At 44.7% G+C, this 27,544-nt stretch overlaps 1 protein-coding gene across 1 annotated transcript in view; it reads right to left on the reverse strand.

Annotated features, from left to right (window-relative positions):
- Positions 1–27,544, reverse strand: part of CSMD2 (CUB and Sushi multiple domains 2) — a 552,912-nt gene that overhangs the window by 30,193 nt on the left and 495,175 nt on the right. The window contains exons 50-56 of the mRNA XM_070404687.1: positions 22,690–22,875; positions 21,721–21,915; positions 19,899–20,072; positions 18,468–18,641; positions 12,106–12,279; positions 9,230–9,418; positions 1,455–1,628 (exon numbers count right to left, since the gene is read on the reverse strand). Coding sequence (XP_070260788.1) covers positions 1,455–1,628; positions 9,230–9,418; positions 12,106–12,279; positions 18,468–18,641; positions 19,899–20,072; positions 21,721–21,915; positions 22,690–22,875 — 1,266 coding nt within the window. The remainder of the gene's footprint in view (positions 1–1,454; positions 1,629–9,229; positions 9,419–12,105; positions 12,280–18,467; positions 18,642–19,898; positions 20,073–21,720; positions 21,916–22,689; positions 22,876–27,544) is intronic.

Genomic DNA, 27,544 nt, shown 5'->3' on the forward strand with positions numbered 1-27,544 from the left:
TTCTTTTTTAAAAAATATATTTTTATTGATTTTTTAGAGAGGAAGGGAGAGGAATAGAGAGTTAGAAACACCAATGAGAAAGAAACATTGATCAGCTTCCTCCTGCACACCCCCTACTAGGGATCGAGTACACAACCAAGGTATATGCCCTTGACTGGAATCGAACGTGGGGCCCTTTAGTCTGCAGGCCGACATTCTATCCACTGAGCCAAACTGGTTAGGGCTAACCTCTTTTTTATTTTTTTTTAATCTAAGGCATTCATTCCTCAGCCTCAACATTTATAGAATCCTGTCTAGTCCTGTCCTTGGAGGTCTCCAGGAAAGCTCTGCCCATGATTCTGGTCTCCCAAGTGTCTGTCGTCCTTGATGGATACTCAGGAGAAATGAGATGCTAACTGTGCCTCAGAATATTCGGGATCAGGACTAAACAGCTGAATGCAGTACATCCCCTAGTGAGTGGGGTCCATGTCCACTGAAGGCATGTTTCTTGCTTTACTATTTCATGCTCCCAAGGTGTCAGCTTGTTTCTAAGTCTTCCCTATCAACCTTGATGTGGCCAAGCAAGAGTCCCTTCTTTCACATGCAGGACCAGTTCTTGAAAAGTCACAAAATTAGAAAATCTCAGGGTTGAAAAGTTTTAAAGATTTTCCAGCTTAATTTTCTACTTCAGATAAGAACTGTTTCTATAATATTTCCAGTAGGTTATTTTCCAACTAAGACAACTCCAAATGGAAATTAGAGTTTGGGTGAGAAGACTTTGGAAATGTGTGCCTTTCCTCTTTCGAATGTCTCTTCCACCTGGAACTTGCTCTGTGGACAACTCAGGAAGCCTCAGTATACTTGGCTGTTGTCTTCCCCAGGCCATCCTGCCCAAGTCACTTCCACCAGAAGTCAAAACAGAATGAAGTTAGAAAGGAAACCAGGTAATTAGCTTTCTTCTAGTTCAGGTTAAAGGAGTCCCCAAGGCTCATAACTTGTCCTGCCCCGTTCATGAACTGGGCGATTAACGAGTCTTGTAGAGGTGAGGGGCCAAAGTCCTGGTGGAAACAGAGTGGTGTGTCTGGGATTGGCCTGGGCAGCCAATAGCTCTTTGAAAGAGTGGCTAGTGCTTTGAGAATTTCTCCTAATATCTGGTTCAATATTTTAGAACTGCAATTTGGGAGACAGGATCATCTTAGAATCTCAAACTATAAGAACAGCTATGTCCTCCCAAGTTTGCAGTCTCTGGGCTGTACGAACTTGGCCAGAGCTGAGGAAGGATGAAGCTGGACTCAGACCACCACAGGCTGAGGTCCAGCTGGGACCTCTCATAGCTGTGCCCTCTGCCTGGTAGGGATGAGAGGAGGGCTCAAAAGCTCTGCTTTCCCCCCGTTCTTCTATCACACTCACACTTGGGGAGCTTGTCCCCCTCCCATTGTTCCCTTGGGCCCTCCTCCCCGCTGCAGGCCCCATACCTGAGCAGTGGGGCAGGGAGCCTGTCCAGTGTCCATCTAGCCCACACACGCGGGTGGCGTTTCCCACCAGAGTCCGTTTGCCACTGCAACTGTAATGCACGACTGCCCCCACGGTATAGTTGTCCCCGGACATCTGGGAATGGGGTGGGGAGCCTGGATGGCCACAGGACACCACTGTGGGGAAGAGCAAACATGTCAGCAACTCTGCTCAGGGAGAGAGCGTCATCACAGGACACACACTAGGCTTTTGGTAGTGACAGGCGGAGAGGAGAGAAACCCTGGGTATCAATCGAAGCAAACTCCCTGCTGGCACACCCAGCTGACATCAGCAGGCAATGCCTACCCATCTCCCTGTACAGTTCCCATATCAGTGAAATGAAGAGTGACACCCGTGTTTTAAGAGTTGAAGAGATAATACATGTAGTAGGTATGCAATCCTATTTGTTGCTTTTCTTTCTGGACTCTTCCTCGCTGCTCTAGGACATACCCAAGTGTCTCTGGCAGAAAGGTGGTGCACGTAGTACACATAAGACAATACGGGCAATCAGGATCCTGGGATTGTCTGCATTGGCCACAGGTTCCAGAACAAGGGCCAGTTGCAGTCCTTTCCTAACTGCAGCTTATAATTGCCCACATCCATTGTCCCCAGCTTGACACCTTAAGCCTGCAAGTTCCCTTTCCTGAAACAGCAAAGCGTGACTGTGAGAGCCAGTGGTGAGATGGAGCTGAGGTGCACAGGTTCAGGCAGGGCACTGCTGTCAGGGGTGCTGTGCTTTGCCTTCCCATCGCTCTTGCCACAGCTGGACCTCAGGCTCTTTCATTCACTCGGCACCTATTTATCGAGTGCCTGCTGGGTACCAGGCACTGTTCTGTGTGTTTGGGAGAATCAAGCTCATGCTCTTGTGGAGCTTATATTCTAGTGGGGAAGAGAGACTATAAGTAATAACATAAATAGACAATTCTAAGCAGGTGCTAAGAAGGAAAATAAAGCTGCACCAGGATAAGGGTGGTCAGGGGTGGGATGAGGATGCTGTTTTTGAGCGGGGTGGGCGGGGAAGACCTCACTGAGGAGGTGATATTTGAGCAGTGATTTGAGTGATGTGAAGAGGCCAGCCATGCAAGATCTGGGTGAAGAGCATCCTGAGGGAAGGAACATCAGGTGTAAAGGTCCAGAGGCCAGAATGAACTTGGTGTGTTTGAGAACCAGCAAGAAAGCCAGGGCTGCTGGAATAGACAGGGCAGGGAAAGAACGGAAGAAGACATGGGTGGAGAGGTTGCTAGGATGGCCTAGAATATGGATTTTATTATAAGCATGAAGGGATGCCACTGGAGTGATATGACCTGATATACATTTTAAGAACATTCTGACTACATGTGGAGAACATTCTAGAGTGGGGCAAGAATGAACAAGAAGAGATGATAATGACTTGGATGGATTAAACCTTGGGGTACGGTAGGAGATACTTGTAGTCATGGCTTGTATCCAGAAAGGGGACAGGGCATGGCAGGGATGATGACCAGGATAGGTGACCAAAGGGATAAAATCTGAGTTAGCCTAACGCTGTCCCTGATGACAGCTGTTAACTTGACTGGGCCAGAAGGATGCCCAGATAGTTGTTCAAGAATTACTCTGAGAGCATTTCTTAACGAGATTAAAATCTAAGTAGACTGAATAAAGCAGATTGCTCTCTCCAGTGTGGGTGTGCCTCATCCAATCTCCTGAAGGCCAGAATAGAACAAGAAGGCTGATTAAGAGAGACTTCTCTCTCTGCCTTCGAGCTGGGACATCAGTGTTCTCCTGCCCTTGGCCTCAGACTTGGACTGGAATTTACACTGTTGGCTCTCCTGCTTCTCAGGCTTTTGAACGCAGACTGAAACTATGACATCTGCTCTTCTGGGTCTCCAGCTTGCTGACTGCAGATCTTGGGATTTCTAAGACTCCATAATTGTGTGAGCCAATTCCTTATTTTATATGTAGTATGTTATGGGTTCTGTTTCTCTGGTAAAACCCAACTAATACACCTGCAAAGTCCTACCTGAGTTCCTGACCTAACTGTGAGCAAACAAAAGCAGTTATTTTAAGCCACTAAGTTTTGAGATGGCATGTGCACAGCAATAGATAATGGACAGAGTAAGTTTTAAGCATTATATTATTTATTTCTTAAGACAACCCTACGAGGTAGGCACCATTTTTATCTCCATCTTACTGATGAGGAACATGAGGCATGGTGAGGAAAAGTCACTTGCCCAAGGTCACAGACCTATTCAATGATAGAATTAGTTCTTGAAACCAGGTAGGTTGACTCTAAGAGGACACACTCTGGAAGCACTGTAATTGGTTCCCTTGTGCAATGACTTGGTTCTGGCTGTCAACTGAGGCATCGATGGTTGTTCTCCACATGATCCCTGTCTCCATGTGCTTTCTTATCAGTGATTACATTAAATGAGAATTAAACACATAAGAGCCAGATATCAGAAAAAATGAATAAAGAACAAGACCCAACTATATACTGTCTGAAAGAGACACACCTTAGATTCAAAGACACAAATGGATCCAGAGTAAAAAGATGGAAAATATATAATATGCATACAATAACCAAAAAAGAGCTAAATGGTTATTCTAATATCAGACAAGATAAACTTTAAAGCAAAATTGTTACTAGACAGAAGGACATTTTATAATAATAAAAGGATCAATCCGCCAAGAAGATATCCTATCTAATAAAAGAGAAACATGGTAATTAGCCGTACGGCCGCTACCCTTCCCATGGGCTAATCAGTGAGATATGCAAATTAACTGCCAACCAAGATGGCGGCCGGCAGCCAGGCAGCTGACGCGAACAGGGAGGCTTGCTTGCTTCAGTGATGGAGGAAACCAAACTTCCCCGCCTGCCTTGCCGGCCTCTCAGCGGCACTCTAAGCAACATTGTAACAAATATAGAAGCTAAACAAAACCCCAGGCTTCAGCCAGCCGGACCGCAACATTGTTTCAAATACAGAAGGTAAACAAAGGCCAGAAACCTGCTTTCAGCAGTGGAGGTCTCATAGCTGGAGCCGAGCCTCAGAGCTAAAGCTGGCCCAGAATAAAAAAAAAAGGAAAAAAGGACAGGTTGGGAGCTTCAGTCACCCGCCAGCCTGAAAACGGCCCTCAGCCCCTCACCCAGGCTGGCCAGGCACCCCAGTGGGGACCCCCACCCTGAAGGGGGTGTGACCAGATGCAAACAGCCATCATCCCCTCACCCAGGCTGGCCAGGCACCCAAGCGGGACCCCCACCCTGAAGGGGGTGTGACCAGATGCAAACAGCCATCATCCCCTCACCCAGGCTGGCCAGGCACCCAAGCGGGACCCCCACCCTGAAGGGGGTGTGACCAGATGCAAACAGCCATCATCCCCTCACCCAGGCTGGCCAGGCACCCAAGTGGGACCCCCACCCTGATCCAGGACACCCTTCAGGGCAAACCAGCCGGCCCCCACCCATGCACCAGGCTTCTATCCTATATAGTAAAAGGGTAATATGCCTCCCAGCACCGGGATCAGCGGAGCAGCGAGGCCTCCTGGCACCGGGATCAGCGTGACAGGGGGCAGCGCCCAAACCCCCTGATCGCCCTGTGGCTCTGTGTGTGACAGGGGGCGGGGCCACAACCTCCCTATCCGCCCTGCTCTGTTCGTGACGGGGGGAGCTCCCCAACCCCCTGATCGCCCTGTGGCTCTGTGTGTGACAGGGTGCGGCGCCCCCCCATCGGCCCTGCCCTGAGTGTGACAGTGGCGGTTCCCCAACCCTCTGATCCGCCCTGCTCTGTGTGTGACAGGGGGCGGTGCCCCAACTCCCCTATCGGCCCTGCTCTGTGCATGACAGGGGGGAGCTCCTCAACCCCCTGATCGGCCCTGCTCTGTGTGTGACAGGGGGTGGCGCCGCAACCTCCCTATCGACCCTGCCTTGAGTGTGACAGGGGGCGGTGCCCCAACCCCCCAATCGGCCCTACCCTGAGCATGACTAGGGGTGGCATCGCAACCTCCCGATCCGCCCTGCTCTGTGCATGACAGGGGGCGGCGCTGCAACTCCCCAATCGGCCCTGCTCTGAGCCCGACCAGGGGCTGCACCTAGGGATTGGGCCTGCCCTCTGCCACCCAGGAGCAGGCCTGCGCCAGCAGGTCATTATCTCCCGAGCAGTCCCAGACTGCGAGAGGGCACAGGCTGGGCTGAGAGACCCCCTCTCTCCCCCGAGTGCACAAATTTTTGTGCACCGGGTCTCTAGTAACAACTATAAACATATATGCTCCTAATAACAGATCTGCCAAGTACATGAAGCAAAAAGCTAACAGAATTGAAAGGAGAAATAGACAAATCAACAATTATAGTATGATATTTTAACACCCCACTTTAAATTATAAATAGAACATCCAAACAGATCAACAAGGAAATATAATGAACAACACTAGAAGCCAACTAGATGTAACAATAATCTATAGAACACTCTACTTAGTAACAGCAGAATATATACTTTTCTCAAGTACACATGGAACATTCTCCAGAATAGACAATATGTTAGGCCATAAAATGAGTCTCCATAAAATCTGAAAAGATTGAAATCATACAAAATATATTCTCCAACCACAATGCAATAAAATTAGAAATCAATAATGAAGGAAATTTGGAAAATTCACAAATATATGGAAAGTAAACAACAGACACTTAAATAACTAATAGATTAAAGAAGAAATCAGAAGACAAGTTAGAAAATACTTTGAGGTGGACAAAAATGAAAATGTAACATGCCAAAACTTATGAGATGCAGTGAAAGCAGTTTTCAGAAGAAAAATTATAGCTGTAAATACCTACATTGAAATATCTCAAACCCCAAACCTAACCTTATTTTTTAAGAAACTCAAAAGAGAGGAGCAAACTAAACCCAAAGCAAACAGGAGAAACAATAAAGAGATAAATGAAATAGAAAATAGAAAGAGAAGAGAGAAAAAACTAAAAGTTGTTTTTTTAAGAGATCAACAAAATTGACAAATGTGTAGCTAGTTTGATGAGAGAGAGAAAGAGCGAGACAAGATAAGTTAAAATTACTAAAATCAGGAATAAAAGTGGTTATATTACTACCAGCCAACCTTGCAGAAATAAAAGGGATTATAGGAGTATACTACAAACATGAACAGTTGTAGGTCAACAAATTAGATAACCAAGATAAAATGGACAAATTCCTAGAAACACACAAACTACCAAAACTGGCTCAAGAAGAAATGGGACATCTAAATAGAATTATAACAAATAAATAGAACAATCAAAAACTTTTATCAAAGAAAAGTCCAGGACCAGTTGATGTCACTGCTGAATTTTAGCAAATTTTTAAAGAAGAAATAACACCAATTTTTCTCAAACTATTCCTAAAACTAGATCAGGACACTTCCCAACTCATTCTATGAGGATTGTATTACCCTGATACCAAAGCCAGAAAAAGACATCGATAGGAAGGAAAATTACAGACCAATATCCTTTACGAACATAGTTGTAAAAATCCTCAGTAAAATACTAGCAAACCAAATTCAGCAGCATAATAAAAACATTATACACCATGACTAAGTGTGATTTGTTCCAGGAACACAAGAGTGGTTCAACATATGAAAATCAATCAGTGTAATACACCACATTAATGAAATGAGGGGGGAAAACCCACATGATCATCCCAATAGATTCAGAAAAGTAATTTGACAATCATCCAACACCCTTTTGTGATAAAAATGTTTAACAGGCTAGGAATGGAAGGGAACGTCCTCAATCTGATCAAGGGAATCTATAAAACCCCCATGGCTAATAGCATGCTTAATGGCTAAAGACTGAAAGCTTCCCCCCTGTGACCAGGGACATGACAAGAATGTCTGTTCTTGCCACATCTATTCAACATTGTACTGGAAGTTCTAGCCAGGCTATTAGGTAACAAAAAGAAGTAACAAGCATTCAGTTTGGAAAGGAATAAGTGAAACCATGCTTAGTCACAGATGAGATGATCTTGGTGACACTGGATTAAGCCAGTAATTTTCAACCGGTGTGCTGCAAGAATTTTTAAAACATGCAATGACTGTTCAGTCAGGGGCACTGGCCTCTTTTCCTTCTCTTAGATTGTCAAGTGAAAAAAAAAAAAAAGATAATACCAACAAAACAATAACCGTCAGTGTGAATGAATCAAAATTTACCTATTTATTTGATCAGATCGGCAAAATATAAAATATATATTTGGGTGTGTCACAGAATTTTAGTAATTAGTTGATGTGTGCCACGAGATGAAAAAGGTTGAAAATTGCTGGATTAGGCAATGGTTTCTTAAACATTCCACCAAAAGCACAAGCAACAAGAGAAAGAGTAAAGGGCATGATCCAGAAAGTGAAAAGATAATCCACAAAATGGGAGAAAATGTTTGCAAGTCATGTATCTGGTATGAGTATAGTGTCCAGAATATATAAAGAACTGTTAAAACTCAACAATGTGGAGACAAACAACTCAATTAAAAAATGGGCTGAGAACTTGAACAGATATTTCTCTAAAGAAGAGATATTAAACTAATGGCACACATGAAGATGCTCAATATCGTGTCATCAGGGAAATGGAAATAAAAACCACGATGAGAATGGCTATAATGAAAAAGATGAACAATGCATAAGTAAGAATGTGGAGAAACTGGAACTCTCATACACTGCTGGCAACCATGTAAAATGGTGCAGACACTTTGGAAAATGGTTATCTTCAAAACATTCAAAATAAAGTTACCATATGATCCAGCAATTCCACTCCTAGGTATACTAGTCTATCCAAGAGAACTGGCAACATGTGTTTGCACAAAGACCTGCACATACATGTTCTTAGCAGTTTTATTCATAACAGCCAGAAAGTGGAAACAGCTCAAATGTCTATCACCTGAGGAATGGGTAAACACACGTGGTATGTCTATACAATGGAATAGTATTTGGCCATAAAAAGGAATGAAGTATGGATAAATGCTACAACATGGATGAACTTGGAAAACCGTATGCTAAGTAAAAGAAGCCAGTCCAGAAGGCCACATATGTAATTCCATCTACATAAAATGTCCAGAATAGGCAAATGCACAGACAGAAAGTAGACGGATGATTCCCAGTGGGTAGGGTAGTGGTGGAAAATGGGAAGTGATTGCTAAAACGTTTCCTTCTGGTCTAATGGAAATGCCCTGGAACTAGAGAGTGGTGATGACTGTACAATTTTGTGACTATGTTAAAATCACTCAATGATAGACTTTGAAAGAATGAATTTTATGGTATGTGAATTATATTTCACTAAAAAATGCAAATGGATTAAATCTTCCAAAAGAAGCTAGTTATTAATTCACATCCAGGTCGGTCTGCCTGAAGTGTTGCGGCATTCAAAGGAAGGACTTTGTTGTCTTTCTGGAAAAGCAAGAAAGGGGTAAATGGGAGACAGTGTTCTGTCAGGCAGGCAATTCTAGAGGAAGAGGACTCTGAAGGCTAAAGAGCGGGTGGCAATGCTGGGAAGGCCCACAGCCAGGAAGAAAGAGCATGCGAGGTGGTGTGGCCACTAACCCAACCGGGGCCAAGCAGGGCTCTGCCATCCAAGGGGCAGTCAGCGACAGTCATTGTGAAGTAATGCACACATGCACACATGCGTGTACACACACACACACACACACACACACACACACACACACGGGAGCCCAGCTCTATGACATGACCTATCCTATGACTGGACAGGTGATCATTTGGAGTAATGACATCTACTTACAGAGACACTGCGGGCGGGGACGGTCCCATGTGCCATCTCCCTGGCAGCTGAGCGCCGGGGTGCCCAGGAGGTAGAAGCCGTGGTTGCATTGGTAAGACACTGTGGTGCCGTAGCTGAACCTGTGCGGGCCGCTGGCATGGACTTGACGGATGCTGTTTTCTTGGTGCCCAGGATCTGTACAGTTAATGACTGCAATGGAACAGGATAATTAGACACAGACCAATTGTTCATATGCTTTTAAATGAGAATTCAGAAGCCCAACAGGCACAGAATCCCAGTGTAGCAAAATTTCTAGATCAACACGAAGCAGATCCTGCCTGGGAGGGTGAGGGTGAGCGGTCCGGAGGCTGGGACTGCTCGCCCCTTGATCATGCGGTTAAGGGACTCATTCTCGCATGACAGCACCTCCCTGGAGAAGCCTCCCCTCCCCCTCTCAGACTGGTTAACCTCTCCCTCCTCCGTGCTCCTGTGCAGGGACGACGCTCGAGGGCGTGGCTGCTCCATCTGTGTGCCGGGTCCCAGCCAGTGTGTCTCCCGCAACAAAGCTCATCGATTGTAAAACCCGAGCATGTTGGGCTCTTTTGGAAACTGTTTTAATCACTTTTAGGAGTATTCCAGGGAGAGATTAATATTTGGGGGAAAAATTTGACTTTTAAATGTTAAAGGGTTCCCAAAGCAGCTTAAGTCAGAATCAGAGGGCAATTTTAGAATAATGACAGTATCATTCATAACACATGTTGTGTACTTTTGCTTTCCAAACACTTTTGCTACCATTATCTTGCCTGAATCTCAGAGGCATCAGGGCAGGTGTTTTAAATCTTTGATAAGCTTTTAAGGTACTTGATGAACCTCTCTGAGGTTCAGAGAGGTTGGCATCACAAAACAAATAAGTGGCATTTATTCACTCTCAAGCATTGTGAATGCCAAGCATTGTTCTGGGCAGTAAGGATACCACAGATTTCACAGTCTCAAGTAGCATTTCTCCACCTAGGCACTGTGGACATGTTGGGCTGTGGACATGTTGGGCTGATAATTCTTCATTGTGGGGTAGTCTGGTCTAGGATGTTTAACAGCATCCCTGGCCTCTATCCACCAGATGCCAATAGAAACCCTCCATTGTGACAACCCAAAAGGTCTCCAGACATCTGTCCCCTGTTGGGGCAGGGGGACGGGTAAAATCATCCCCAGTTGAAACTGCTGGTTTAGAGAGAAGAACAAATAAGTGATTATCCTGTTTGATAAGTGCTCTGATAGGGGCAGCAGAGAATGTTCTGGAAGCACAGAGCAGAGCATCAGAGCACGGGGTGGAGCGGGCATGGCTTCCCAGGAGAAGGGACATTTCAGCTGGCTCTTAGTGACTGGGCACAAGTCACCTAGACAGAGAGGGGGTGGTGAGGGTGATGGAGAAGAGACTTCATTTGAGGAGACTGTCTGGAAGTGCCCTGGGGGTGTGTGGGTACTGGGCACGCGGAAGGAATGGAAGAGGCTGAAGCCCAATACAGAAGCGAGGCTGGGCCAGGCCCTCAGGCCCATAAGCCAACGGAGGAGAGTACTTTCTCCTTAGGGCAGTGGGAAGTCTAGGAAGGTGTTTTAAACAGGAGGTGACTTGATCGGATTTGCATTTTAGACAGGTTGCTCTGAGGCCAGGCTCCTAAGGGTTTTATCCCTGCCCTCTGATTTCAGGACCAGTCGGGGGTGGGGAGTGAGTAGGGGGTAGGTGCAGCTGCAGGTCCAGGAGAATTTGCATCTTGTGTTGGGGGGATGAAGCACAGTCCTTGAGGAGAAGGGAACATGGGATAACACCCCAAAGCAGCAGTTCTCAACGTTTCCTGCCTGAACAAATGACAGAAGGAAGGCATAAAACAAGGTCTTGTTCTCTGTAACCTTCACTCGTTCAAAACAGCATCTTGAAACATTAAGAGAAGGATGTTATTTTAGGACTAGTTATGAATGTATCTTATGTTGTAAAAAATCATTTGAAAACTTTGGCCCTTTAACATCAGTTACAAATGAGCTGTCACATTGCACAGCCAATCGGCATGCACCCCAAATGCTGCGAGGAGGAGCCGGCGTCCAGGGAGTCTCAGCCTCCTCCCTGTGAAGAATGGTCCACTCCAGGTCAGGCTGGGCTCTCTCGTGTCCGGCTCACTCTGACTCCACTTAAATGTCACTGAGCCGGCCCGGCCCCTCTTGGTAAGAGGCAGACAGCTCCACTTGCCCTTTACCGCTGCGAACAGCCTTCTGAGCGTTAGGAGCTATTTCCCAGGTGGGGCCCAAATATCCTCTATGCAGAATCTGCCCCTTCTCTCCCCTCCCCTGCTTCAACCCAAACCATAGGCTATTTGCTTTTTATTTTCCATTCAAACCCTTCTGCTTTTTTTGTCATAAAAAATGGGGCTCTATGTGATGAATTATTGGTTTACAAAATGTAAACAACAAGATTATTTTCGACTGGCCACTATGGCTCAGTGGTTCAGCGTCGACCTATGAACCAGGAGGTAACAGTTTAATTCCTGGAAGCAGCTGATCAAAGATCAAAGATAAAAGATTTTCTCTCATCATTGATGTTTCTAGCTCTCTCTCCCTCTATCTTCTTCACTGAAATAAAAGAAATAATAATAATAATAAAAAGATTGTTTTTGACTGCTATTTTGACAGGTGAAACTTCGTTTGCTCTTTTTATGTAGCCAATGATGAAATTTTCCACGGATGCATCTAGGGGTTGAGGAAGTCCCATTTATGACCCTTCTCTGTCCCCAGTCTTCCCTATGGAGTCAACATGACGTCAGGACTGAATCCAAGGGCTTTTGCTCTCAGGTTGGGGGATCACAGATGGCAGAGGTCCTGGGGGGAGTGGGAGGAGCAGGGTGACTCACTTCTGCAGGTGGGCAGCGTGTCGCTCCACTGCCCGTTGGCCAGGCACTGGGACCCGGCAGCGCCCTCAGACACATAGCCAGGGTTACAGACAAACTTGACCACGTCGTTGAGGTTAAACTGGTTGCCCTGAGTGAGGCCATTGATTGGATTGCCTGGGTGTCCACAGGTAATTGCTGTAACCAAAACAGAAGATAGGTGAGCCCTCCTGTTATTGCACATTCCAAGAAGTTCATCCTCCTCTTACCTGGCATGTCTCATGCCCATCAGTGAAGTTCAGCCATAAGTCTAACTTTAGTCTCTTCTGCTGCAGAATCTTTATTTCCTGAAATCCTCATGGGGACATTCCTTCTTCCTTGAAGGCATGCCTACAGCTTGGACAACTGGAGAGAAATCATCCGATGACCCCCCACAGGGCGAGAGGCCTGGATTGTATTTCTCTGTCACCCAGCAACACAGTCCTGCCTCTCATCCCCCGGGCTCCCCATCTCCACTCTTCGTTGCTAGGTACACTGATGACTGCCCCTCAGCTGATTGAGACCCACCCTAGTTCCCGGGCCTATCTTGACAGGGCAGAGTCACTACGAACCAAGCCTGAACAGATCGGTCACTCCGCTAGACCAGTAACCAAGGCCAACCCCAGGGACCCAGAGTTGTTAGGAGATGGTGGGAGAGAGGGTTCACAGACCCACTGAAAGGCTCTGTGAAATACTAGGTGTACACAGTCAGCTTGGGAGAGGACCCCTCATTCTCACCAGGTTCACAAGGGGTCTGGACCCCCCCTCCCCAAGGTTAAACACCACTCGTATAAAGTGAGAGATGAGTGCTGAGGACAAACACCTTTGGGAGTAGCACCTTCTGAAGGGCAGATCCACCAAAATGCTTGCAAAGGAAACTGAAGGGCCCTTAGCAAAGTAGAAAAACAAGCTGGACAGGAGGTGGGAGTGTCACAGGAACCAGGGGGAGTCTCAAGAAATGTCAGGGACCCAGATAGGTCTGCTTCCTGGAGAACCCAGGCTGCAAAGCGGGGAGGGAGAAACACCACTAGGAAGGAAAACAGGCCCCCAGAGGCTCGAGCGCTTCACTGTGTTTGAGCACATGGACCACTAGAGCCAAATATCCTGAGAGCAGAGACTATGACACATTCGATTCATCTTTATCCTCAACACTTACTCACATGTCTGGCACATAGTAGGAATGTTTATTGAATGTAGGGAAATTAATAGAAAGGGAAGATCAGCAGTAGAGAGGTGAAAACCGAATAAGCTCACTAAGGAGGCAGGAGGAAAGAAGACCCAGAGACTCAGTGGAGGGCACAGCCTTGGGCCTGGAGAGTCTTCTATTGAGGCGAGAGGAAGGGGCAAGGATGAATGAAGACAAGGGCAGGTGTGTGGGCGGGGAAGCAGGAGGGGGAAGGAGTTAGTCTGATGGCTTCTATTATTGCTGCACAATAGAAAGTGAGATTATATAGGTGGCTAATAACTTTTGGGGTTTAAATACATTATTTCATTTAATCCTACAGCCCTGTGAGGTAGGCACCATCATTATCCTCAAGGAAAAATAGGGACACAGTTTCCTAGTGTTTCAGCTGAGTTTTGAACCCAGCTTCTCTGATTTCAGGCCATCTTAACTCTGCTTTTCAGCGGTTCTCAACCTGTGGGTCGAGACCCCTTTGGCGTTCAAATGACCCTTTCACAGGGGTCGCCTAAGACCATCCTGCATATCAGATATTTACATTACGATTCATAACAGTAGCAACATTACAGTTATGAAGTAGCAACGAAAATAATTTTATGGTTGGGTCACAAAATGAGGAACTGTATTTGAAGGGCCAGAAGGTTGAGAACCACCGCTTTAGCTACTTGCTGAGGACACAGGTGGAGGAGATGGAGTGTGGTTCTTCGGAAAAAAGGTGACATTGCAGAACAGCTGTGTGGGGGTGGGCACGAGAGCTAACTCGAACTGAGGAAGGATTGCTGGAAAGCTCTGAAGATGGTTGATATTGGAAACTTGAGTACATATGTGAAGACAACTAACACGGTGCCTCCCACAGAGTAGTCACTTATAAATATTTGTTCTTTCCTGTTCCAGATACTCCCCAAACTTCTGTGTTCCTGGAGACAATGGGGCTTGGGACATAAGATCCTAGATTCTGTGATGTGACAGGTGGTGGCATCACCAGCACCGCCATCACTGTCATCATTACAACAATAACAGCAGCAGCCTCTGCTTGACATCTGTATCAGTCACTATTCTAATCACTTTGTTTTTTTTACTGTTCTGACCATTTAATATGTATTAATTTATTTACTTCTCATAATATTCTTTGAGGCGTCTGCATGTTATAGATGAGAAAACTGAGACCCTGTGAGGTAAACCAACTCATCTGAAGTCATACAGCCGTATGACATATGGCAACAGACCTGGGATACGAACCCAGGCACTCTAAGGGCAGGGTCCGCCTGTCTAATACTTTACTCTACAACCTTTCCGTGTGGACCAGGTCTAACATATCCTCAGGCCAGGCAGACATTCTCCACTTAATTCTAGACACCAACATTCTCTATTCTTTATAACTCAATCTATTCACACACATTCTGTGCCAATTTCTTGAAGGCATTTGAAGTTTTTTTCTCCTGAATGAAACCAAATATATTTTCTTTATGCACATCTGGAAGACAAAGTGAATAGAGATGGGCCTTGCTTTTGGTAAACTTAATCCTTTAGAAGCTATTAAGACCTACTTTCATGGATTTCTTACTGAGTAAGTCTCATTATTTTATTGCTCCATCTCATATACAGAAAGGCAAATGAAGAAAAAGAATTAAAAACAAAAACTGGCCTTACAAAAATTAAGAACACAGCCCTGCACTTTACACAAAGGCTTACTTTAGGGAGCATTAAAAAGTGAAGAATTTTCCGAATTACTTCAAGGCAGCTGAGAAAAATGATGGTCACCTAATCCAAAAAAATGCAGATGATCAAGAAGAACAAATAAAACTGTAGAAAGCAGGCCTGCAGCATAACTAGAAGACAGAGAATGCTATAAACTTTAAATTATGTGTAAGGAGAAAAACAAACAGGAAACCCCGGCAGAACTATTTCTCATGCTGCTGATGCAAGCCTGTGTGGAGACCCAGACTGCCTGGGAAGAGAAGAGAGAAGCAGGAGGAGGGCCACATCCTGCTCTAAAATCACTGCTAGAATCAGGACGTTCATCTTCAGTACGGACATACTCAGGAAGGGTCTGGGATGTCAGGGTGCACTGACTACAGGGAAGGGGCAGGAGAGAGTGTGATTCTCCTCCTTGCTTCTAGGAGAAAAGAAAGGCAAACAGATAAAGGAAGTGAGAGAAGAAGAGAGGGGGAGGGAGAGATTGGGTAACAAAGGGAAAAATAAACAAAAAGGGGGAAACTTAAGGTCCTGCAATGACAAAAGAAAAGCAAACAAACAAAATGGAGGACAAACAACTTTCCCTTATCAAACACAAGAAAGCCTTCGATTAAAAAACAAGACATGTATCTGTCCAGTTTATTCACCACCACTTGCTGAAGATACTGTTATTACACAAGTGTAAATTTTTACTTTCTTTGTCATAGATTACGTGACCATATAAACAAGGGTTTATTTCTGGGTTCTCTATTCTGTTCTATTGATCTATATGTCTGTTTTTGTGCCATACCATACTGTTTTGATTATTATAGCTTTGTAGTATATAGTTTGAGATCAGGAAGCATGGTATCTCCAACTTTATTCATCTTTCTAGTTGGGGTCTTTGTGGCTCCATATAAATTTTAGGAATATTTAGTCTAGTTCTGAGAAGAATGATGTTGAAATTGCATTGAGATATGGAAGCAACTAGGTGTCCACTGATAGATGCTTGGCTAAAGGAGAGGATGTATATATTCTATGGTATATTATGCAACAATAAAAAAGAATGAAATCTTGCCATTTGTGACAACATGAATGGATCTAGAGGGTATTATACTAAATGAAATAAGTCAGGCAGAGGAAGACAAGTACCAAACCCAAGTACAAATATGTTTTCATTTATATGTGAAATCTAAAAAAAACCAACAAGACCAAAAACAAACTAACAAACAAACAAACAAGAAAAACAAAACAAAAACAGACTCACAGAAACAAAGATCAAAGAGATGGCTACCAAAAGGGAGGAGGGTATGGTTGGAAGGGGAAGCGAAATTTAGCCAATAATATTGTGATAAGTTTGCACGGTGACAGATGATTACTGGAAGTAATGGGGTGATCACTTTGTAAAATATAAAAATGTCAAATCACTGTATTGTGCACCTGAAACTAATATAATCAATATATGATTGTATACCAACTATACTTAAATGAAAAATAAATTTAAGACAAGGCAATCATATTCTGCTACATTGACCGAAGGGGGACTTTTGTAAACCTTTGGAAAGTCACAAAATGAATAGAAAACATCAGCCTAAATCTATACAGAACTATGATAAAAAGAAAACAGAAAGAAATCAAAACATCTCGGTTGATGAAAATCTCCTCATCAAAAACAAAACACATGAAACATAAGAAAACTGTAACAACACTCTAAACTGAATTAAATATTAATACATAAGCATTTGGAGATATGAAAAACCATCTTAAGAATCAGAAAATAAAAAAAAAAGCTAAAGCAAGACATGGAGAAAACATGGGAGAAAATTAAAAGGTAATTGATGACATGCTGGAAAGAACTGGAGAAAAAGACAAAATTACCTCAGAAAGAAAGACTAAATTTTAAGAGAGAGAATGTTATGAAATTGTAATTTACCAAGAGATATTTAAGAAAATCAAAGAAAGGAACAGTGACCAAGGATTTTATGTACAATCCAGCTATCCTTCAGGTTTTAAGGTTCAGATAACAGTTTTAAACAAGCAAGAACTTGGGGAACATTATGCAAAGGAGGCATTATTGAGGAATCCACTAGAGACTCAGCTTGATCCAGCTAGGAGGTAACTGAGCAAACTTCGGCTGCATTGGTGAGCTTTTCATATATTTAATGGTAGACCTAGGAGTAAAATGAAGGTAGGGAGAAGGGCACAGTGATATTACATAAACACTATAATAAACCTTTTATGTTCTGACAAAGTAGAAATAATGCGACGAAAGATGGAAGAGGAAAGGAGTGAGGACCGGGAAGCAGAACAGGTTCATTGATTATTGTATAGTCCATACGTGAAAGCTAATGGCATTAAAATGTTATAAGAACAAAATGGTGTTTGTGATGTTAAGGATGAAAGTAAATACTATAAGCCTAAAATCAGGCACAAGTACAATTCAAATAAAAAATATTACAAGTGACAGGGAAGGCATTTTTAAAGGCTAAAATCACAATCTATAATGAAGATATAATAATTATGAATATCTACGCACCAAATAATACAGCGATTACCTGTATGTAGCATAAAATACAGGAAATGCAAGGAGAAATAGATAGAAGCACACTAATAATAGAAAACTTTAAAATACACTTCTCAGAACAAAATAGGTCAAGCAGACAAAAAAAATAAGTGTACATAAGGCATAAACAACATAATCAATAAGGCACATCTCATGACTATATAAGAAATTTACACCTTACTATACTTTCTTCTCAAATGTACATGGGACACTCATAACAACTGATCAAATATTAAGCCACAAAGAGATCATCAGTAAATTCTAAGAAATAGAATATTATGTACAATGCAATAAAATTAGAACTAAATAAAACAATAAAAAGTAAAAAGTTCTTCACCGGAATTAAAAACATACTCTTCTATATAAAAACTTCTGGGTGAAAGGGGACATTAATACTAAAATTGCAAAATTTCTGATAAATAATAAAACATGAATTATTGCAATCTATGGGATATGATTAGAATAGTGATCAGAAGAAATTTCATAGTCCTACATACTTATATCCACGACATGCAATAAAAATGAAGGAATGAAAATAAATGAATTAAATTCCCAACTCAACAGATAAAAAATGAATAAAAAAGTTAACCCAAAGAAATCACAAGGGAAGAAATAATAAAGGTGAAAGCAATAATTAGTGATATGCAGAAAATTCAAAGTAATAATTGCATCTTTGTAAAAAACATGCATGCATATAAGCATAACCCATGGGCACAGTCAGTAGAGGGGTGAGGGCTTGTGCTGGGGGGTGGGGGTGGGAATGAGTGGGGAGAGGTCCATGGGGGAAAAAGGATTCATATGTAATTCTTTAAACAATAAAGAATTAAAAAAAAAGTATGCTAAACCTCTGCTAACCTAACCAAGAGGACAAGGGAGAAAGTACACGTTGAATCTGAGCCCATGACTAGGGAGAGTGGGTAACATACTTACGCACACAGAAAGGGGTCTTGCCCGACCAGTGATGATCCTGCTGGCAGATGCGCACGGACATGCCGATCAGGCGGAAGCCGGCGTTGCACTGATACACCACGCTGCCCCGGTAGTTGTAGTTCTCCCCATTGATGTGTCCGTTGACAATGGGCTCAGGGGTCCCACAGTGTCCGGCTTTGATGGGGGACAGGGAAAGAGTGTAAATCAAAGAGGAACTGACAGAAAGTGAGGTGGGGCTTGGTCAGGGTTGGGGGAGACAGGGATGGTGGGGAAAAGGACCAAGTTACCCAACCACCCATTGTTTTCCCACTTCCCCCTGAGAGTAGCCGACGAGGAGTGACTTCAGGCAGCCTAGACATGATAGACATGGTGTTGAAGACTTGGCAACCCAAATTTCAAGGTTGCATCCCATATGACCACCCATGTCGGACCCTTAGTTTCTGTGTCTAGATGCAGGTGAGAAATTATCACTGTTACCTCCCTGCACACACACACCGGCCCCATTTTTTCTCATCAACTGAGCATCTACCAAATGGAGGGCACAGTGGTCTACAGCGAGGCAGTCAAAGCCTGGTTGTGTAGAGAATAACTATGTAAATCCATTCTCCCTTCTCCTTGAGTGGCAAGGCACATAGAAGATGTCAACCCAGGGGCGTTATCTTTATTCAATGGGGATTGGGTAGAGCATACTCCTAGCATTTCCACTTGCATCCTTGGCTCTGTGTGAACACGACACGGGCCAGAGACAGTGGGAGGGAAGCACGGGGCACTCTGGAACAGACTGTCCAACCTGTGCTATTAAGTTTGTGCAGCTGGGACCCTCCTTTGCACTTGAGGTGTCCAAGAGAGGAGTGAGAGGAGTGAGAACCTTAGTCTAAGGTTTAGGCAGGGGATGAGTGAACCATGGGGGAAATAATGACTTTGTTCTTTGTAAGCCAGGTTTTTCATTTCTTTATGAGTTTAACATTGTTCATTATATATATAAGGTATAGAATAAGCAAGTGACCGAAATATATTTCTATATTATATATGTAAAATACATATACGTGTAAATTTGCTACTACATCATATATAAGGTGTTTTAGGTCTGTCACGGGGCTGTGTCTCTGTACGTTGTCCTGCAGGTTGACACTCGGGCTTCCCCCATCATTCAGGGGCCAATAAGAAGGGGCAGTGTGTTTGATCAGAGTGAGAACCCCTCAAAGACTTGTCTCTTCAGACTTTAAGTTGTTCTCATTCTTTTGGGTGCCCCAAGAGAAGCTAGTTTAGGATTTTGGTCATGATGGATGCCCAATAGCTGGTGTTCGGATTAGGCATTTTAGGGAAGTAGGTAAAACGGTACTGTTCTAAGACTGGGATCCCACTTTGGAAAGATGTAACCTGTCCTGAGGAGGGAAGAGAGGGCAGGATAGGCCTGGGGAGGTCGCTTACCAAGGCAGCGGACTTCAGAGCCACTCCAGAGCCCGTTGGCCATGCACTCCCGCACCCGGGAGCCCACCAGCGTGTATCCAGAATTGCAGGAGAAGATGGCTGTTGCCCCGTAGACGGACAGCGTCCCGATGCGGTGCCCGTTGGGTGGGACAGGGAGCTCTCCACAGGAGATGACTAAAAGGATAACAAAATGCTCGGTAAGCCAGCTGCTGGCAAAGATCCCCAGCTGCTGGCCCTCTTCAGGTTGCCTGGTTGAAGAGGAGGGACACGTGCTGCTCCTGATTAGCAAGAATATGCCAAAAAGAGGATCTGTCTAGCCTTACTTTGCTGGGACTCAGGACTGGAATATGGGTCATGACTGTGCTTTGTGTGATGTTGCACTGGAGCAGGGATTCTCGACTGAGGTGCTGCTAGAAGCACCCAAGGAGCTTTAAAAATGCCCAGGCTGCACTCTGCACCCGTGACTCATGACCTCTGGCCCAGGCACGTGCATTTAAAAAGTCAGGTGGTCAGATGTGCACTCTGCTGAGGAACCACCCGACTAGAGAAACAGCAATTCAGTGGCCTGCTCCTTGGTGTTCTCAGCAGACACTGCAGATCAATTTCCTTATAATTTCTGCTGAGCTCAGCACTGCAGGTAGCCACCGGCTGGCATATGGGGTGAGACCCAATAGCCAAGGCTGCGTTGGTATGTGAGCCCCTTCACTGTCATCGGCTGTTTCAGGCTCATGACTCCTACTCGGCCACATGCGTGGTTATATTCCACCGTGGAGTCTGCACTTGGCTGGTAAGACAACAGTGTCTTGGGTCACAGGTGTTGGGAAGACACCACTCCTCTTCGTCTCGAACTTCCCAGGGCTCACTGACAGGCTATCTTCACCTCTTCCTTCACAAACACACTCCTCATCGACTAGGTAAATGTCATGAGTGCACTCCACTGTAGTGGGTGCTGCGGTGAGCCACAGAGACCCCCATTCGGGATGGAAGGATCTATTTCCCCAGCTGCTGGCACAGACCCTCAGCTGCTGGCCCTCTTCATGTTGCCTTGGGTGAAGAGTCCTCCCACCTAAAGGCGTGCTCTCTCCCTGCGGCAGCCTGCACCTAATGCTTAGTCAGGTAGAGGTACAAAGGCCCCGTGGGACAACTGTGACAATTCTGAAGGGCCACCCCAGCTTCAGAGCTCCCCGTGGGTCGGCTGAGACCTTCACCACTGCTATACCAGAGCCCACTCCTCTGCCTCCTAGTCCCGTTCCCTTCCCTTCCACAGGGAGGGGTCCCAGGAGCACTCTCTGATAAACCTCTGTCCTAGAGTGGCTTCCTAGGGGCCCTGAATTTTGAAACTATTGTGAAGAACTGAAGAAAAACAGGTTGCCATGGAGAAGTTGTGGCAGACACACTTATGTGGCCTGTCCCTTGTGCTATGCCCATTGCTCCTGCACACACTCCCCTTCCAGGTCTTTTCACGCCCCATTATCACTGCGTCCTTATCTGTCTGCCTCTCCAGCGGAGGAGAAGCTCCTTGCGGGCAGGAACCACAAACTTTTATCTTCATAACTCTTTAGTACCTGGCATGAGTGCTGAATAAATAAATTAGTGGATGCTCACCTGGCCAAAGGTAGCTTTTTAATAAGACGACAAGATGCTAAGAAGTATTTCCTTAAAGTAGTAAGCATCTCCCCGGCTCCTGATTCTAGGTGTGTGTTAAAAAAGGGGGTACATTGTAATCCCAGGTGATACCCCTCTCCTCCCCTTCCCTATGCATGAGACAGTTGAGGTAGGAGGAACTGAGCCAAACTTGCCCACCCTCCTGTCCTGGGCTTACTTTGGCAGGTGGGCATGGAGTTCCCGAGGCTCCATTTGCCATTGGCCTGACAGCGGATGACCCTCTGCCCGGTGTAGTAGTAGCCAGGGTCGCAGATGAGCATCAGCTGGGCCTGGAACTGGTACTGCGTCTCAAAGATGAGCCTCCATCGGCCGTGTTCCACCCCGATGCCACCGACATCGGGACAGGTCACAGCTGGGTAGACAAGGAGTGGCGAGGAGGATTCATTAATTAATTGTGTAAGACACATTGGCACGAGTCCATAGCTGGGGACTGGCAGACAGTAATGAATCCAAGAGTCTCTGTCCCCAGGCAGGTCTGGTAATGCATGAACGGGGCTGGGTGGGAATGTGGCGAATGTGGACCAGCGGACCTGTACCCCCACCAAAGAAGGGAGGTGGTATTCGGTCAATGCTGACTGTCGGATGTGAGGCTGCAAGTTCTATTTTGTCAGATCTTCATTTTTAAAGAAAAGCTACAAATATGAATTTTTACATAACATTTCCTGATTTTAAAGTGTTGGAGGGCAATGAGTAATTTTTAAAAATCATACTATAGGCCAAAGAAACAAAACAAAATAAAAGAAAGACACATGGCCCATTTAGTTGTGACTTTATGACTTTGGCCTTAAACTTGAACTGTACCTCTGCCATTTTAGAGTTTTGTGATCAAAGTACATTCGTGCAAACGGTCTTACAGTTTTTCCACCTAAAAGGAAGTGGAGCAGGTCGCTCCTAAATTTTATGGTGCTTTATGGGAGCAACTCAGGGTGCAATGGTTACCAATGACTTGAAATTATTTTCAAAAAGTTGGTAGATGACACTATTCACCTGTCTCTGCTCCCTGAATCCCCAACCTCCATGTTCATGCTTCTTCCCATCACTGGGTCTTTAGCTCACTCCTTGCAGGAATCTTTTCAGCTGCTTACCCAGCCCTCCTTGCACCTGCCTCCCCTGCCCAAGGACTCACGGACACACTGGGGAGGGACGTTGTGGTTGCTCCACAGGCCTGTCTCCAGACACTCTGCGGTGGCCTCGGCCCCTGCCTGCAGGTGGTAGCCTTCGCTGCAGCTGTACACAGCCTTGGTCCCCACGGTGTACTCTTTGCCAAACACCATTCCATTCTTGGGAGCCTCCGGAAGCCCACAGGAAAGAGCTAGCAAAGGGAAGAAGGTCATGCACATGTCTGATTCAAGTAGCGTTCTGAGAACATATTTACCTTTCTTCTCCCCTGACACCCTAATAAAATTATAATGAATACTAACAAAAGAAAAATCGTATTTGTTGTTGTTGTTAATCGTCAACAGAGGATACTTTTCCACTGATATATATATATATATATATTTAGAGAGAGAGTGAAAGGGATGGGGAGAAACACCCAGAGAGAAACATCCATGTGAGAGAGACACATTGATTGGTTGCCTCCTGAATGTGCCTCAACTGGGGCTGAGGATTGAGCCTGCAACCAAGGTACATGCCCTTGACCAGAATCAAACCCGGGACCCTTCAGTCCAAGGGCCCATGCTCTATCCAGTGAGTCAAACCGGTTAGGGTGGAAAAATCTTCTTAGCAACAAAAAAATTATGAGGATCACCAGCAGAGGAGAGTTCAAAAAGAATTTCGGAAGACAAAGTGTAGCTAGAAGTGTTCTGCTGGATTAAATGGTGCCAAGACTCTGTAGACCAAAATGAATACATGGGAGGGAGCTATGGGGTGAGACGGGTTCTCTGTCCCTTCCCACGAGTACAGTGCAGAGGCATTCAGGCGTGTGTTCTTCAAACTAAATAGAGAGGGTTTTCTCTCCCATTTGAGGAACAAACAAGAACAAACAGAAACAGAAAACCAAAAACCCCCCAAAAAACTCCCTTGAGAGAATTAAGGCTGCTGCGGTGTGAGTTGGCACCCCAGCATAAAGCTCTTTCAATTCTAGGACTGAAGGGCTCTCACAGCCTACAGGCTGCCCCTCTGCCTGCTCCTCTCTGCAGCATACTCAGCTCACCTTCCTGTTCATAGGGGAGACCCGGTGGGCGAAGATATCTATATATATTAACAACAAAGGTAGCTCACATCTGCTGCCTGAAAAAAAATCAACCTAGCTTTTACTTTAAAATATGGACCAGCAAGGATCACTATACATATGAAGAAAAACAGCAGCACAAAACACATAAATATAAGATTGAAAACAGGGGAAAATGTCTCCCTGAGGAGACAGAGCTAACTCAGGAAATTGAAGATATATAATCTTTAAGCTCTGGCTAGTGTATCTTGAGAAAATCAAGATGACATACTATATTTGTTACACGAGAACAGAGTGCTTTGAAGAAAAAAGAGAACAAGAAAGAGGTCTTTTATTTTAAAAGATATGATAACCAAAATAAGCATTCAATAGAAGCGTTGGAGATTAAAATGAAAGGGAATTTCTGAGACTATAGACCAAAAAGACAAAAACTAAAAATTAGAAAAGGCTGAAAGCACAGAGGACCAATCCAGGAGATCCAACATCTAATGGGCCAGAGTTCCAGAAAGAGAGAACAGAGCAAGTGGAGGGGATGGAATTATCACAGATGGAAATTTCCCAGAGCTGAGGAGACACACAAGTCTCCAGAATGAAAGGGAGCCAAAGGGATGCAGAGAACCTTCTAAGGTTCACTGTCATGGAATTTCAGAAGACCAAAGACGGAGAAATTCCTCTAAGTTGAGAGAGAGAGAGAGAGAGAGAGAACATCCCTGTGAAGGAATGAGAATCAGCTCATCATCAGACTTCCCATCAGCAACAATGGATATCCAAAGTTAACAGAACAATACCTTTAAATTTCTGAAGGAAATTACTTTAACATATAATTTTACACAGTCAACCTACCTAGCATGTGTGAGGGTAAACATAATGATATTTTCAGATATTTAAAGACTTATAACATTCATCTCTCATGAACCTTTTCAGAGGAATTTCCTTAAGGCTATATACTTCATCAAAAAGAGCATAAAAACCAACAAAAGGCAAGATGTGAGATATAAACAATGATAGAGCTAACTCAGGAGTATGAAGAAAGGAAATCTCAAGATGACAGGTGGGCATGGCCAAGATCATTGTTTTATAAGGAGCAGGGGCAACACGATGTTTATGGGAGAAACATACATTACTTAGGCAAGAGTAGCCTGTGTGGTCTTTGAAAGAAATGAATACTTACAAGCCCTGCTTGCCCCTTGACAGTTCAGGAGCTCTTACAGATGTGATACTAATCAGGGTGCCCACTACTGTCCCTCATCCACCTCTACTTCTGCAACTAGTCTAGAGCTGAGGCCGCCTTCCCTCAGAGTCGAAGAAGCTCAAGCAGAAGTAAATCCCATTCACGCTGGCTAACAATGATGCTGATGCTACTAGAATTTCTAGAACCAAGAAGAGGAATAGGGCAAGGGCTCCATTATGGTAATAAAATGGAGAAGGATGGACTGTCCAAGAGGGAGTGGGGTTAAAATACCAAGACAGGAATGATTCAAAGATTCAATGTGGACAAAGATTGGACAAAAGAGGAGGGTCCTGACGGAGGACCCTGGAAGGAATGAGGAAGTAAGGGAGCATTTGAATATGATGATCTTTCAAAGCCTGAACAGCAAGCCGAGCTCCTTCAATGGTACCGGGTTAGCGAAATTGTCATATCTTTTCAACCAACTGCTTTGTTTCCTGGAACCTTTTGGGAAAAAACACTTAGGAGTCCCACTGCCTTTTTGCATGGGGAGTCAATCTGGAGGCAGCGAGGGAAGGCAGCGGGCAGCAGCCACTTCCCTCTGCCCCTGGCCTGCCTTTCTCCTGTGGATAACCAAGAAGACAAAAGGTAACTTCTAGCCTGAGCGACTAAAAGCCTGTTTCCTGATCTCCATGTCAAAACACAGTTCCCCAGGACACAAGTAAGAGGGACACTTCCTGTGGGTCAGAGAGGAGGGGACAGAATGTGGAACTTGTGGTGGAATAATATCCCTAAGGGAGAGAATATGTTGTGAGAGAAAGGGCTGGGGAGGGGGAGAGAAAACAGTAGGAAACATTGACTCTTTAAATGGGATTAGTTGTTGGTGGAGAAGTCCTGGTCTGGAAGCAGCAATGGCGAACGGGAAGAACGCCCTGGGCTATGCAGGACATGGACGCTGACACGCACCTCTGGAAAGGGACACAGTATCCCGGTTCTCAGAGGAGAGCCACGGTCTCTGTGGAGGGAGGAAGTGAACAGAGCCCTCTGGCCACGGAGCCAGGAATCCAGAGAGCACCGAGGGAATGGCTGGGAGGGAGGGCGGCAAAGGGAAGCTTGGGTATGGATGGGGAGAAGCACAGAGCATAATGAGGATGAGTGGACAGAGCCTAGAGGGGCTTAATTCGGGGAAGTGACAAAAGATAAAAGACATGAGAGACAATGGTCAGTTTTAATAAAAGCTGTGGAAAAAGATGATGCCCGATACAGTTAGAAACGGGTAGACCAAAGCCAACTGCCACTTGCCACTTGTGGACAGTCAATTCTCCGTGACCTTTGCTTAGGGCATCAAACAGAATTCTAATGACACATTGTTTCGGGTCTTTGAGAAGGCCCAGGCCCAGGCAGAAGGCGGAGAGGGTCAGAGATGAGATATCATTAAACAGTGTGGCCCACACTGGGGACCAAAGAACAAGAACATAAAACATCACTGTGATTTCCTGTGTTTGCCTCTATCACTGGCAAGGGTCTTTTCTGTTTTTAATGTGGTACATAATGATGAGAATGTAGGAGAAAAGACAACTTTCAGGAGGGCAATAAGTATCAACAGCTGTAGATTTTGCATAGGTTATGATTCAACAATCTCATTTTGGGGAATTCATTTTAAGAAATAAATGTGGATGTTCATAACAATGGAATTATAAAAATTTTAATAGCAGCACTTACAGTAGCAAAAAAAAAAAAAAAGAAATTCAAATGGCCAACAATAAAAGACTTGAATAAATGTCAGTTTTCCCACAATGCTATGCAACCACTGAGAATAATGATGAGGAAGTGTATTTGAATATATGATAGATGTTAATATCGAGAGTTTTGGATATTGATGGTGCCATTTCTGCAAACAATGTATAAAAGACGAAAAGAAACGTGTTCCATGTTAACAGTGGTAATCTCAATTGATGGGATTATAGGTCATTTTCACTTTTTTCTTTGGTATTATCTATAGGTGTTTTTTTTTCAGATTACTAGTCTGAATGTATATTACTTTAAGGAAAAATAATCCCATAAATTATCAAAGGCAACACATGCAAACTGCCTGGTGCACATCGCAGGCCTGATGGCTGGTGGCTGAGAATGGTGACGGACACTGTTCCACCCTGTTTTCCTTCCTCCTCTCCTCTCCGACCTGGTCTTCGGCCAGCACCAACTGGTTCCCAGGCCTTGTTTCTCTCAGTTCTGCGCTTTGACAAATGCTCTTGCTGTTGGCTAGCATGTTTTCTTGCCAATGCCTGGTCCCAACCTGCTTGCTCTCTGAGCCTGAGCCCAAGCGTGCTTCCTCTGGAGGCCTCCCTAGCCGTCCAGGAGGAGGTTGGTCCCTTCTCACCTCTGGCTCTTCCACTCGGCTTCTACTCCCGACCCAGCCCTTCCTTCCTCGGTCACTTTGCATCTCCGTGGCTAATCCCATCTCCCTCTTGCTCTGAAGACACTGAGGCTGTGCTTTATGCATATGCATATCCCCAGGGCTAAAGACATTGTGGATCTTCAATCTATGGTTCCTGAGAGGATGAATTAATTACCAATGAGGAAGCCTGCATTTGGATATGATTGGACCTGGGACAAACCCAAGATGTGAGTAGGATCAGA

The sequence above is a fragment of the Myotis yumanensis genome, unplaced genomic scaffold (genome assembly GCF_028538775.1).
Source record: "Myotis yumanensis isolate MYYU_CA2020_CCGP unplaced genomic scaffold, mMyoYum1.0.hap1 SCAF_2, whole genome shotgun sequence".
Taxonomy (NCBI): domain Eukaryota; kingdom Metazoa; phylum Chordata; class Mammalia; order Chiroptera; family Vespertilionidae; genus Myotis; species Myotis yumanensis.